We start from the raw sequence: 14,526 nt of genomic DNA, 5'->3' as shown, positions 1-14,526 counted from the left end.
TTTAGTAGGGGAATGTTGTTTTGTAGTATTAGCTTCTGGCTCCTTAGCCTTGGGTCTCTTTAAAGGACACTTCTTGACCACATGTGTGGATAGACCACACAAAATGCAAGAGTGAGGGAGATTTTTATAAGAAAGGGGTTGTTCCCTGAATATACTACCGAATATACTACCATTATTGTTAAGAATGGTAAGTGTACATAGCATCTCTTCTGCTATGTCCATTTTGATGCAAATCTAAGGATTCCCCCTAGGGTTGATAAAGTTTTCTTGTTCTACTCCAAGAACTTCACCTAGCCCACTACACAGGGAGGGAAGTTGGTTACATAAGTACAAAGGCAAATCTGGGAGCTCTACCCATACAGGAATCTTAGTAGATCTAGGAGAGTCAAGAGAAAAGTCTTTGGACCACCACTCAAGATATAAGGGCTGACTTCTAATAGTCCAAAGGCTGTTTTGCATGGCTCTGGAAGCCATTTCTGGTTTCTCAAAAAGAAAGACAAAAAAGCCTTTCTTGAGGAATCTTACACTTAAGACATTTATACCTTTCCTAATCCAATTCATCCTGATCCAGGATTCAATAAAAGTGAGAGGGGGTCTTACTCTAGGCAAAAAGCCTACTAATGCATGAGTCATGAGCCAGACTAGGGAGTCTTGCAGAAGGTTGTCATCTAAGAAAGCTTTAACTGACTTACCTTCTACATTTGTTGTATCCTCTCCATGAGGATGTTGTGCTCCGTCCTCATCTGGTTGTGAAGCATGTCGAGGTTCTGAGATGCCCGATGATGGGTGGTCTTCAACTTCTTTCTCGCAGGCTGAGGGTAGCCCCTTGCCTCCTGTAATCTGCCCAAAATCTTCTCTGTCTCCTCTTATGTCCTGGCTTGAGAAGCCTCCACGGAGGGAGGGAGCTCGGTCTGCTGTCTTTGGATGGGGTTCAATATCTCCTGTTTTATCATTTTGCATGGTTCCAGTTTCACGTGCATGCTTGGAGGGAGAGCTGGTATTGATGTTTGCAGTTCCTCCTTCACCTTTATTGTCAGCTTCTCTTCACTGGAGGGACTGCATGAGATGCTCTTTGTGTATACCTCTGGCCACCAAGGGCCCGTCTGCACTGGAAGGACCAGCAAAAGAACGCGTTCTCGGGGAAAGGCTAAAGAAGCCGCTCCGTGGCTTCTGAGCTGCATGCACATAAGTGGGACGCACAGCTCCTCCTTGTCCTCCTCTTCCTTCACGGATAGTTGAGCTAGTTCCATGTCTCAAAGGTGGCGCCTCTCGTTCCAGAGTTTATTTGCCTACAAGCGTAGGGAAGTGGGTATCATCAGCTAAATCCAAGCGTTCTGGCAACAGCTGAGATAAGCGATTGTCTACGTCTGCGAATTTCGACAAGAAGTCACTCTCAAAAGGTCAAAGACGTAAGTCGACAGTGATGTTTAGAGGGTTGATGGAAGTGGAGGCGTACGAGTAAAAGGACCCCCTCATGGCCTCTATCGCTATCTCCATCAACCTCTGTCTCCATCGCTACCAGGGTAATGCCTATTTTCCTCGGCTTGTTATCGCTTTACCTAGGAATATAGACAACCATATGGATTCTTAGATAATTTTTAAAAAAAATAAGTCACAAGTGAAGTTTAAGTCACAATCGGAATAAGGAGCGAATGATTGCATGGGTTGAGAAGGGATTAGAGGATGTACGGGAGGATTAGTATGCTTGGTGTGTCAGGTGGTTAAGAAGAGCATGTAAATGGAAGATTTCATAGGGGATACATAAAAGAATAATTCAGGGTTGGAAAAGTATACGTGTGTGTGTGTGTGTGTGTGTGTGGCCCACCCCCAACCTAGAGGGTAAGACCACATGGTGGGGAGTAAGTCCACCATATGGAACTTACTCCCCACCTACTAATAATAAGTGAATAAAAGTGAATCTATATGATAAGTGTCAAAATGAAAAATTGATGCCAATAGTAAATACGTAAACCAATTCTGTAAAATAGATATAAAAGTCAATAAAAAATAATGCGGATCACAAAATGACTAGAGATTATCCATGCTAAAGAATTATCCAATGGGTGTAAATTAACTGTATGGCATTAGCCCAACTAGAGGCTAGTTGGAGTACCAAAGTGTGTGTTTAGATTAAAAAGTCCCATCAATAATTGAGCCATAAAATTAATTCCATCAATTGGATAAAAAGTAAAAAAAGGAAAACATATAAGGAAAATATGCTTGACATCTAAGTTTAAAAATGCAACAACTAGAGTTTGTAAAAATTTCCCCCAAAATTAATAATTTTTCATATTATTGAGTTTGACAAACACAATATTGAAAAAAGATGTCAAATCCTCAGGCAGCCCATGTTTTAAGGTCAGGGTCCACTTACCCTGCCACCATCCAAACATACTAGGTGTTAGAGCATCATAGTTGCATTTGGGTAGATAGGTAATGCTAGTTTTCCCCGGCTTGTTATTGATTTACCTAGGAATATAGACAATCATATGGATTCTTAGATAATCTTTAAAAAAATTAAGTCATAAGTAGAGTAAGGAGCGAATGAGTGTATGGGTTGAGAAGGGATTAGATGAGGTATGGGAGGATTAGTGTGCTTGGTGTGTGGGGTGGTTAAAAAGAGAGTGCAAAGGGAAGATTTGATGGGGGGACATAAAAGAATAATTCATTGTTGGGAAAGTATCCATGCGTGTGTGTAAAGAAATAAGAGTCTGTGCACGTGAGATACATTTACTAATCAAAATTATTGTGTGTGTGTGTGTGTGTGTGTGTGTGTGTACATATGTACATACACACACACACACACACACATACATACATACATACATATTGATTGAGAGAGAGAGAGAGAGAGAGAGAGATGGCATATGTAGATATAATATATTACATATATCTTTTAAGTACTATTATAATTGATGTGACATGCCAAAATATTCATTATATGTCAAACTAGATTTGTGGCAGGCAGTCTTTCTACCGTGGAGCAAGTAACTACTAAGTCGAAATTGAAGCTGAATCCTAATATTTTATCAATTGTTTAAGGAAAAAAGAGAATAAGTAAAATAGTGGACATGAGACGCAACACAGGGTCCGTTAGGACCCGATCCTCCCTGCAAATGTTAGGAGTGGTGATTTATTATTAATTTTGTGATGTCCATATTTTGGAAGTTGAAGTCGATACAATAACTTATCCTCATTGTAGTTTTTACAATATTGTCACATGGACTATAACCATATAAATAAAGTAGGCATCCTTCAATCTTGCATCCATGTTGGATTTCCTTACTCCCTCGCATCGATAACATGCATTAAACAACAGGAATGTTGTAAGAATTCAGATTGAAAACAAAAAATTTTGAATGGACCAGTAATTGAAAATATCTATATTCTAATATATAATATATAATTATCATAACCACACATAGTGTGGATGGGGAGGCGGCGTGCTTTCCTCCCCAAAGAGTTATAATCCGAGAGAACGGGCCCTTCCTTGGGTGCCGAGATAACGCCAAGCATATTAGCGCCGAGGATAAGTCTCACGAATGGATAAGAAATTGGCATATCACCTAAATGTCAATAGTCGTAATTGTAGTCGAACGCCGAGAGACAATATCCAAAAAACTTACCAGTGTGATCCTTAAAGGATCTGCATGTGTCCTTGCGAGGGATGATTCCAACATTCTCAGATAGTTCAGTAGACTCTGGACAGCACAAAAAGGTAACTATCATTAGACGAAGTCCAAAGTAGAGCACGCAACATTCTCACTCTCCACTTAGCCAGCGTTACGTGCCTCTCCAACCTTGGGAAAATGGGAGTTTGATCATTGTAGTAAGTTGAGCTTTTAGGCTTGTGAGAGTTGAGCATAAGGTCACTGCGAGGCTCTTCACAGCCTCACACGCCAATAAGCCCAAACTTGCAAATCAAGTAGACCATCTCTTCAAATCAAATAGGTTTGAAACATTTATATAGTCTTTTTATTGTGAAAAGCACCTATATGCTTTTAGTGCTTTAGTTAAAAGCTTAGCTTTTACATCAAACGAAATCAAGGGCATAAGATGAAGCCAGATCAAGGGCTTAGATTCACAACACATGGCTCAAGGGGGTGTGAGAAACCCCAAACATCTCCCTAGGCTGCCTACCGTAAATATTCAATAGACTATTGTAGATGCATCATGCATATGTATCTATGACATTACATATGACTAACTATAAAGTATATTGTATCGTAGTGCTCACTGTTAAGTTAGGAATTAAGTTATAACTTATAGCCAGAAATTAAACTTGAAAGTTTATAGAACATATAGTATACTACATAGCAAAACATAATGTAGTATCGCAAGTGATAACTCACAACAATAAGGTATCTACTTAGTACTATCAAAGTTGAAACTTCAAAATAAAAAGCGTGTAATGTCCAAATAGCAGTTGTTGGCACCGCATGTCCTTTTTTACCTTCTCTATCACATTGATTGCCATGTCAACCTCCAAACTTGCTTTTTTGAGTCTCACCTTTGCAACCTGCAACATATTATGAGAGTTCACTACCTCTGGCATTATGTATGTTGTGAGCAATGTGCCATGGCCACTTGAAAACTGAACATGTCAATTTAATTCTTTAGTCCTTGGTCTTTCTAGGCTTACTAAACATAGTGAGCCACTCTTGTTTTGGAAGGCCCACATCTGCTAGCTTTGTGGGAACTTTCTAGTTATAATGAGGTCATAAACCTCATGAAAATCTCAAGAATTATGATAGAACCTCCTCGATACAACCTCAAGTGATGACCATGACATTCCTATGACTCAAGAAGCAAAGATCACAACGCAAGCTGAGAGCAAGAGATGTTTTAGCTGGTCAACAAGTCTCCTGCAATGGTGCAGACTTGCAAACAATTTTATAGCCTTCACACTTTCCCCAGTCGAGTAAGCAACTCCCTCACCAGTAGCGAGCAAGTGAGATCAACCAATACTTGACTCAAAAAGGTGGTGTCTCATAAAGTTCTATGGAAAACCTGATGTGTGTGTGTGTGTGTGTGTGTGTGTGTGTGTGTGTAGAGTAAAACGTCCCATCAATAATTGATCCATACAATTAATTCCATCAATTGGATAAAAAGCTTAAAAAGGAAAACATATAAGGAAAAAATGTTTGAGATATCTAAGTTGAAAAATACAACTAGAGTTTGCAAAAAAATTTACTAAAATTAAGACTTTGTAATAATATTGAGTTTGACAAACACAACATTGAAAAAATATATCGAATCCTCAGGTTCCAAGGTCAGAGTCCACTTGCCACCATCCAAAAAAACTAGGTGTTAGAACATCATAGTTACAGTTTGGATAGACAAGTAATCCCTATTTTTCTCGGCTTGTTATCGCTTTACCTAGGACTATAAACAACCATATGGTCTCTTAGATAATTTTAAAAAAGTTTAAGTCATAAGTGAAGTTTAAGCTACAAGTGGAGTAAGGAACGAATGAGTGTATGAGTTGAGAAGGGATTAGAGGAGGTATGGGAGGATTAGTGTGCTTGGTGTGTGGGGTGGTTAAAAAGAGAGTGCAAAGGGGAGATTTTGTGTGTGTGTGTGTGTGTGTGTGTGTGTGTGGGGTTAATGCAACGACCACTAAGTTGCTACGACAGAAGTCAATACTTTATCTAACCTACCGCATTAAGGACCTGCCACATTACAAAGTCGTTGCTATAACTTAATCGCTTTATTGAAGTCGCTACTATACCAGAGTCATTGCTATACCAAAGTTATAAGGAGTCACTACTACAATAAGGAGTCACTGATTAAAGCTTAACGCAATGCAGTGACCTGCTAACGCAGTGACCTGGGAGTCACTACTTTAAGGCTAGCACAGTGACATGCTGCTTTAAGCCCAAAATTGCACCTTGGCTGAGATTAACTGGAGCAACTTGGCAAAGTGACCAACTTATGCAATTGAAGTCTAATAGAGGGTTAGGTTTTGACCCAGAGATGGAGGACAATACTTGTAAGAACATTCTACCTGACCCATCGAACACTACCTACCTGCCTACATATCTATTGTGGTTGCCAAAAAATTGTGGTATGTTTTTCTTGGATGGACATTATAGGAGTGCATAGAAGAAGACGAGAACATATGAGTGACTGGTGTTGTGTAATTGAGAATGCAACAAAGATCTGAGAAAACTCTTTATAAAGATGTAATAGGTAGGAAAAACAATTGATAACTCCTATCAAGACAAATTGTTGAAAGATAATTATTCCAACAATCAACTTGGCAATTGATCAACATTAGCAAGCACCATTGAAACCTGCTATGGCTTGACAAAAAGCAAATTGAAGTGGCAATCATGCTATCGACAATAGGAATCAAGCTTTACAAGGCAAATGCAACCAATCCTTTCTCAATTGGCATTGCTTTCTTGAGGCCCAACATGACAAGTGGCAATCTCTTACATAGCAACAAAATCCAATAGTCGAGTAGAAATTGCCCAAGCCACAACTTAGTCTTCCACTCCTCAACTTATCTTACAAGTATTGAGGTGATTGGAAAATTGCATAGGGCACATCAACCACAACCCTCAACTCATCAACATAGCATTGCCCAAGTCTACTATTCAAGCAACGTGAAACCTTCTAACAAATTGTAGGCAAACTTTTCAACAATACAATCATCAAAACATGACTCTCCAATAAAAGGAAATTCACAAAATTGCTCAAATGGAAAGGTAATAGTAGGAACGAAGAGAAAACAATGAGGCAATAACAATGTAAGAATTAAGCCTATATGTCTAACATGCATACACACTTAGGGATACCAATGATGGGGGCTCTAGGATCTCGAAGGCTAAGCAAAGCAAGACAACGATAGGATCATAAGCTTTGATTCCATTCGAAATTGCTCAATTCAACTCCATTCCAAATAGCTTAAATATATTACTTCTTATCAAAGGTGTTCACCATTTAGGCAGAACTTAGCTCTTCCACTCCTCGACTTATCTTACAAGTATTGAGGTGATTGGGATTGCACTAGGCACATCAACCATAACCCTCAACTCACTAACATAGCATTGGTAATATCATGCATATGGTAATGCGACTCACTATTCATGCTCCACAAAGACATGAAGGAGGAGCCTGGCATGTTTGCTACCCTTATCTAAATGCCCATGAAATTCTCCCATCAAGGTAGAGCTCTTTAAATGAGCAACTAAGGAGGTAATTTTTCATTGTGTGATGGTCATTTTTGCCTCGAGTTGCTTCAATAGATCGTAACAGAGGAGTAGCATCATATTGATAGCAACCAAAACATACACATCAGTACAAAAAAGCCAGCATGGAGGTCTTTGCCTCTGCTACAATTAATGGATACAAAGAGACAGGGTCTCATATTTTAAGGATTGCAAGTATGCACACTGTTAAGGACCTTATCCAACAACCATGACCAACATGGTCACCTGTACATCCGACCCAACCAATGATGAGCATGCTCCCAAAAAAGTCTTTTTTCTGTCTACTAGCATGAGTTGGAGCAAAGGAACAAGGCCACTACGGCCATACAACATTGCACACAATAGAGATGACTCGTCGTATGCATCGCTCCCGTCTTGCTTCATATAATAAACTATTGTACACGATCATTGCTGGCTATGTAAAATAGATTGAAAGCTTCCTCAAAATGGTATGCTATCATTATAAATCCGAAACCCAAAACCCATCACTTGTAACGTGTCAAGTAGGCCTCCATCATGAGGTATGCCAAAACCTAAAACCTATTACCGAAAACTTGTCAAGAAGGCATTCATCAAGAGGGGACAAGGCCACTTCTCGTCTACATCGCTCACTTCTGCTTCATATAATAAACCATTTTACAAGGTCATCACCACCCCATGTGAAATAGATCAAAAGCTCCCTCAAGATGGTATGTTATCATTATAAAACCGAAACCCAAAACCCATCGCTTGTAACTTGTCAATAGGCTTCCTTCGTGAGGTACACAATCACCCTAAAACCAAAACCTAAAACCCCCTCCCAAAAACTCATCAAGGCATCCATCAAAGAGGGTATATTATACCCTTGAAACCAAAACCCAAAACCCATTTTCTAGAGTTGGAACTCACTACCTAAAAGTTGTCAAGAGGGCATGCTATCACCTCAAAACCAACTCATTCTTGAGCCCAAAACCTACCAACAAAGGCTCCGACAAGAGGATGTGGTCACCTTGAAACTTAGAACACATTTCTCAAAGCCCCTATCCCATTACGCCGAAAACCCAGAGCCCAAAAACCGAAACCCATTTGTCTGAACACAAAACCCTCTTGCTAACACCCAAAGCCTTGAAACCCACAACACCAAGACCTATAACTTTCCTATCCCTAAGCTACAAGAGATCCATTCTTTGGAGGAAGAGAAGTAAAGGGAGTAATGAGGAAGAACCAAAATTAAGATGAACCAGATTAATTTGGGTTACTCTTTGCAAAACTACCAAGGCCATATGAAACTTAAAGGGAGTCAATATACAATCAGGAGCATATTGCAAAATCACGCACACAATGGAAGGGCATCATTCCCTTAAATATACCCACCTTGAAACCAAAACCCAAAACCCGTTTTCTAGAGTTGGAACTCACTACCTAAAAGTTGTCAAGAGGGCATGCTATCACCTCAAAACCAACTCATTCTTGAGCCCAAAACCTACCAACAAAGGCTTCGACAAGAGGATGTGGTCACCTTGAAACTTAAAACACATTCCTCAAAGCCCCTATCCCATTAAGCCAAAAACCCAGAGCCCAAAAACCAAAACCCATTTGTCTGAACACAAAACCCTCTTGCTAACACCCAAAGCCTTGAAACCCACAACACCAAGACCTATAACTTTCCTATCCCTAAGCTAAAAGAGATCCATTCTTTGGAGGAAGAGAAGTAAAGGGAGTAATGAGGAAGAACCAAAATTAAGATGAACCATTAATTTGGGTTACCAAGGCCATATGAAACTTAAAGGGAGTCAATATACAATTAGGAGCATATTGCAAAATCACGCACACAATGGAAGGGCATCATTCCCTTACTCCAACCATGCTAGCAGACTAAGAAAAAACATGTCTATGTCCCAAGGCATGTCAAGCTAATGGCCTTTTCTTTTTTGAGACAACAAAAAGCTCGCAAGCTTTACTCATCGTGAAGTAAAACCGCAACCTCCTCGATCATGGATTTGAGTAGCTTAGTTGACCAACAACTTCAATGAAGCCTTTTTCTTCAATGAACAATAAAAATTTGGATGGCTTTCTCAAGATACCCATCTTTTTAATCATGTAGTCGTCTTACCAAAATCATTTGGTCTAGGGGGAATGCATTGAGCCGAGTCCCCAACCATACTCTTCACTATTAATGCCTTTGACAAGATATGCATGTTCAATCCCATTAGACTAATGTCTTGATTTAATTGATACCAACCGTGATGAATTCATTCATCTAAGGTGGCAAAAACATCCCAACATTGTTAAGGTGCAGTCACATTTCAACCATCTCGCTACATGTAATTTCTGATTACACTTCCCTTTATAATTAAAAGAGTGCTCAAAGCATCCCACCCCTACCTTGCAAGCCAAACATGTAGGCCATAGTTTGGGCTAGTTATAAACCAACCACTAGTCTATCATAAAGGCTATCCTAAAGGGAGCAATAACTCAATGAAAGGTCAAGTAGGGAGGGCTAAATTCAACCAAAAAGCTCCTGCCTTTAGCAATTCATGGTCTATAGATAGGTCTATCCACGCTCAATGGGAGTGCATGAGCCCTAATAGAATGGTGAGATGTCCACTTGGTGCACCCCTTATATGGAACCTATTGGAGCATCTTTTACTCTTGTGCATGAAGAATGTTTGGCTTGTTCTTTTGGCCTCTACACTACACATACATCTCTTGCTGGTCACACCTAACAGAAGACTTAAAACAACAGCAGCTGCAAATTAACAAGATATTCTTCATGTAACCAACTTAGTAATGGCTATAGTTGGCACAATTCCATCATCGTGAAAGGAAGTACAATATCAACAGTAAAGATTGCTAGGTTTGGGAGAATGGCTCACCCCAGGCTAGAAGTGATATCTATATAAGCTGTACCATTATCAGGTCAGTTTATGAACATGATCCTCTCTGTAGGAAAGGCATCCTTCAAGCACACAAGCTATGATTAGCCAACTTTACTTCAAGATTGACCAAAAGAGGCACGATTGAATATGCAAAATATTATAGCTTTTGGATGTGTGTGTGGGGTGCGTGTGTGTGTGTGTGTGTGTGTGTGTGTGAGAGAGAGAGAGAGAGAGTTGAGGGAAGAGGGGGGTTGGGCTCATAATTGTTCAATTCTATTCCTAGTAAAGGTACTTCTCTACTCTGCAATTTGCTTTCATGATGCAGGCTCCTCTTTGACACAAAAAGTGCTCCAGATGATTCCACATAGTTCACCTTTCACATTACCAGTTCTTTCTAGTCCTTTGATCCTCTTTCAATAAGTGGTTACTCCAAAACAAAAATATCGTGGCTTGCACCCCATGCAACTCATATAACAACGTGTTCAATATTCCTTATTTTCCAGCATCTTCTGCTCAAAAACCGTAGCCTTGAGCTCCAACATTCATTAATACCAAAGTGAAACGATCTCCTTTCTCTGAGGCTGAACTGCAAGATTGTCAACAGAATCTTAAGTCATTAACAGAATCTGAAGAAATGACTAAGGCTAAGTGGTTCCAAGCATAACTCAGTCGCTCATCTGTTCAATTTCTCTAACCACTAAGGAGTAGAAACAAATTTAGCACTTCACATAACAGCAGCCATTCTGGTAGCCAACCAGATTAGACCATATACCTTATACACTTGAAGGCCAAATCTCAATGCCAAAATTAACTCCAATCACATTGGAGGCCTACTAGAACTGAGCAGTTGACCAACAATCGCTGTTACCTGCATGGATACTCAAGTCAAAATACAATCAGATCAACAGAGAGAAGCACAGTAACAACTGGCAGACTAACTTGTCTTGACATTTGAAAAGCCACTAGTATAATCATTCTTCCATCCGAATTCATATCAGAATTCTAACGCCAATTTATCAAGCATAAGTGTCTAAAATTGACGATGCCACAGCATTCCAGGGTAAAAGATGATCTATGGAATAACATCTTTCTGAGCAAATATCTTTTTCTTTTAACGATAAAGAAAAAGGCCAATAATAGAATGTATATCCTTCGAGAGTGTTCCACAGAAGATTAAAAAGAAGAAAAACAACCTATCAAGCATAGAAAGCCTCTTTAGATATATACCTTTGTAAGACTAGAATAAGTCCAATCATACAAATTTAGATTTTTTGTTGTTCTAAAGACCAAAAATCTACACTGCCCACATGGCAGCCATGCTGCTGCTCATGTGTCAGTCTCTCAATCCCTAGGTTCACCCCCCCCATGCTCTCCTCATATGGGGGCTTACAGATGGGGAGGTGACCCTTCCAACAAAGCATGCGCCACAACCGATTGGAATGGATGGCAAGCATAGCATTCAGACTGTCCACCAGCTCCTAGAATGGTTCAGCCCCTCTTTGATACCCAATGAAGAAATGAATATACACAAATGAGGGAAATCCAAATAAAAAAAGAGGCTACTACTCAATGGAAGCTAGAGAGTGCAAACAGAAATGAGCGCAACTTAGGAATTAAGCCCTAAAGTCTTATGTGTGTGCCCAAACCCTTGCAGAAACCTAACAGAGATACTAACCAATGCAAGGGCAGGATCTACCCTAAAGGGAGGAGACTACTCCACTCACCGACATTATATAGTGCTAATACAAATGGACAATGTCAATTCTGACCACAATGTGATGTCATGGACATCTGATTTGATAAGAAGCAAGAAGTAACCCACTAGGCGCAAGTTCACAGCAAGCAATGCATCCAACTCTGAGGAGGAAAAATAAACTAGAGTTTACAAAATCATCATGATATTAAAAACTACAAAGAATCACATAATTAAAATTTACCCGAATATTGTCTTCACTGTTTAATTGAAAGTTGCATACATGACCACAAGGAAAATATTGCATGTACCTGCCAATATTTGTGCACACATCTGTCCACACAGCTATTTTCACCAACATTTAGGTCTGCATCTCTGTACCTAAAAAAGTTTCAAACATAACCACAGGTTTTTTTATGCACACAGTTTGAGTATATGCAACTTACTACAATCTCTAGAACAAAGTCATCTTGCTATCCTTGTTTGACTTCCAACCATCAACATAAAATATCAAGCCTAGCAGCTCTAGCACTACAAGAGCATCCAAAACAACACTTTTTTCATTTTTCAAGAAATTATGCCATAGGGGGGGGAAATACAAGATCAAGTATCCATGAGGCGCTGACATTGGCTACCTTGCAACCTACTGGGTGAGGCACCAACCGCTTGTGTGGTGGGATATACAACCAATAGATCCCTAGATTCATGAGAATGTAGAAAATACCTTGGGCCAAGCCTTGCGCTCGATGCTCTTCCTAGAATCCTTTGTACCTTGCTCCCAAAATGCCAAGCCATATGTCAATGAAGGTGGTAACTCGTCCAATCATCACAAGGCACCTGGGTGCTACGCAAACGTGTCACGATTACGGTCTGCCTTGGCCAAGTAAGCAAGGAATAAATATTGCTTCTATGTGAAGAGTACGCCACCCCTCCAAAAGCCAAGCTACCATTCCCCAAGTGAACACTCATCATATGCATCTCACCACGCTACAAAGCACGCCGAATACATATCTTGTTAGAGGTCACTATGAGCCACCACATGTGGATGACATAGGGTCTAGATACCACAAAGCACAAAGTGGGGGAATAGGAGGAGGAAGCAGAGCCCAAGAGTGGGTTATGCATGATGCATGCATGGCTACCAAGACTCTACTGTCGGGGCCATTCACTACCAGAAAGCTGAGAGATTATCTCAGTGAGCACTACTAGATCCCTTGCACCAAAGGGTAGCTTCATAAGCAATTTGAGACTCTCTTGAACTCCTATTGTGTAATAGTGACATGTGCCATCCCTACTCATTTGCTCCAGTCATGCAAACAGAAAGCCCTTCAAGCACCACTAGCCAAAAAATTAGGACCTTCCCTGATTGATGACTGGTCCAAAGCTATGCTTTGACATCCTGAGAATGGTGATTGGTCAGCATTGCCTAAAGTCGGCTCTGCCTCTCCTTTTAGTGATATGACATGCATATGCAAGGCAAAGAGAGGGGCATCAAAGGCATCATCTCCTATGTATTTCTATAACAGCAAGGCCCATAAGGCCTCAAGCATCTCACTATCTATGAACAGAGCTTTCGACCGACTCATCATGAACTTAATACCACCATGGAGTCCTACACCAAGATCTCCTTATGTGCCACCTATCTCTAGAATGTGGAGCCCTCTACTAAAAACACATAGCTATAGAAATGGGTGATCATCTCCAAGGTCTCCTAGTAGTCCAAGCTATATCCCTACTAGCTTGGGCTAGTGTTCTACAACTCGTGAGTCATCCTATCTCTTTATTGCACCTACTAGATTTAGGAAGAATGGTCAGAGTATTTTGCTGATTTGGCTTTAACCGCTTGTAACTGAGCCTTGATGCACTCATACAATCCACTAGCATAGGCAAGCCGAGTTGTTGCTCTCAAAGTCTCGTAAAAAGAATGCTCATTCTTTCTCCCAAAGAGACTAACATCAACTGAGTGATTGATCCTACATCCTTACATTGCTCCTTTGAATGGCCTTCGTGGTCCACTGCACCCTAGAGGGGTCTCCTCTAAAGACCACATGTGTAATGGCCTCCTCGTAAAGATAGTTGAAAATCCTCACGCTCATTGTGGCAGCCTTCGCTCATGGCCCCTTCAAGCAATGGACTCAAGAGAGCTGGTCTAATATTGTGATTCTAAAATCCCTATACAACCTCCTTTCTATATAGCCCAATCAACAATGCAAAACCGGTCCAATCCCTCCAAAAGGTTGTCATGTCTTTGATGTTAGAAGATGGGAGAAGATGAGAGTAACTAAAGTTAAATGAACTTACTTCTTTTCAATGCATTTATCAAAGCATGACTGAGTCAACCTGCATAATGAATAAAACAAAAGCGTCAACTTTATCGACCAATGTTTTGCCCAAATAAAAACTTTATCGACCATTGTGAGAAATAAGTTAAATCTTTTGATGCAAAAATACAGCTTTAAATCCCTCCTCTTCTAGTTATAGCAAGCACACAAAATTAGTTCTAACATATCCAAGTCCACAAACATCAACCAAGTTTTTTATATTTTAAAAAATCTTACTTGTTGAAAAGCTCAACTCTATACTCCATTTCTTGTTGAGCCATCCCGACCACCTGCCAACAACATAAGTTTGATGGATGTATCTCACTTTTAGCATTTAATCATGTACAAAACTTAGTATAAAGTATGACGATCATCACATTTCATTTCATTTGATTAGCAACGTAATATCATGCAAATCTCAAAAGCTGATAACACCT

At 40.0% G+C, this 14,526-nt stretch overlaps 1 protein-coding gene across 4 annotated transcripts in view; it reads right to left on the bottom strand.

Annotated features, from left to right (window-relative positions):
• Positions 1-10,054: 10,054 nt before the first annotated feature.
• TIM10 (Tim10/DDP family zinc finger protein) overlaps positions 10,055-14,526 on the bottom strand; it is a 16,091-nt gene continuing 11,619 nt past the window's right edge. For 2 of the 4 annotated variants that reach the window (XM_087393641.1, XM_087393642.1), the window contains exons 3-6: positions 14,327-14,379; positions 12,080-12,149; positions 10,848-10,943; positions 10,055-10,661 (exon numbers count right to left, since the gene is read on the bottom strand). In XM_087393641.1, the coding sequence (XP_087249767.1) occupies positions 10,893-10,943; positions 12,080-12,149; positions 14,327-14,379 (174 nt within the window). In that variant the 3' untranslated portion in view covers positions 10,055-10,661; positions 10,848-10,892. Of the gene's footprint in view, positions 10,662-10,847; positions 10,944-12,079; positions 12,150-14,069; positions 14,109-14,326; positions 14,380-14,526 lie in introns of all 4 variants that reach the window. The other 2 variants (XM_087393640.1, XM_087393638.1) reach the window with 2 other exon arrangements.

Source organism: Dipteris shenzhenensis, chromosome 22 (assembly GCF_047967505.1).
Source record: "Dipteris shenzhenensis isolate YYH24624 ecotype China chromosome 22, Dip_SZ_1.0, whole genome shotgun sequence".
Classification (NCBI taxonomy): domain Eukaryota; kingdom Viridiplantae; phylum Streptophyta; class Polypodiopsida; order Gleicheniales; family Dipteridaceae; genus Dipteris; species Dipteris shenzhenensis.
Note: the sequence above shows the minus strand (reverse complement) of the source record. Positions and strands in the feature narration are given on the sequence as shown.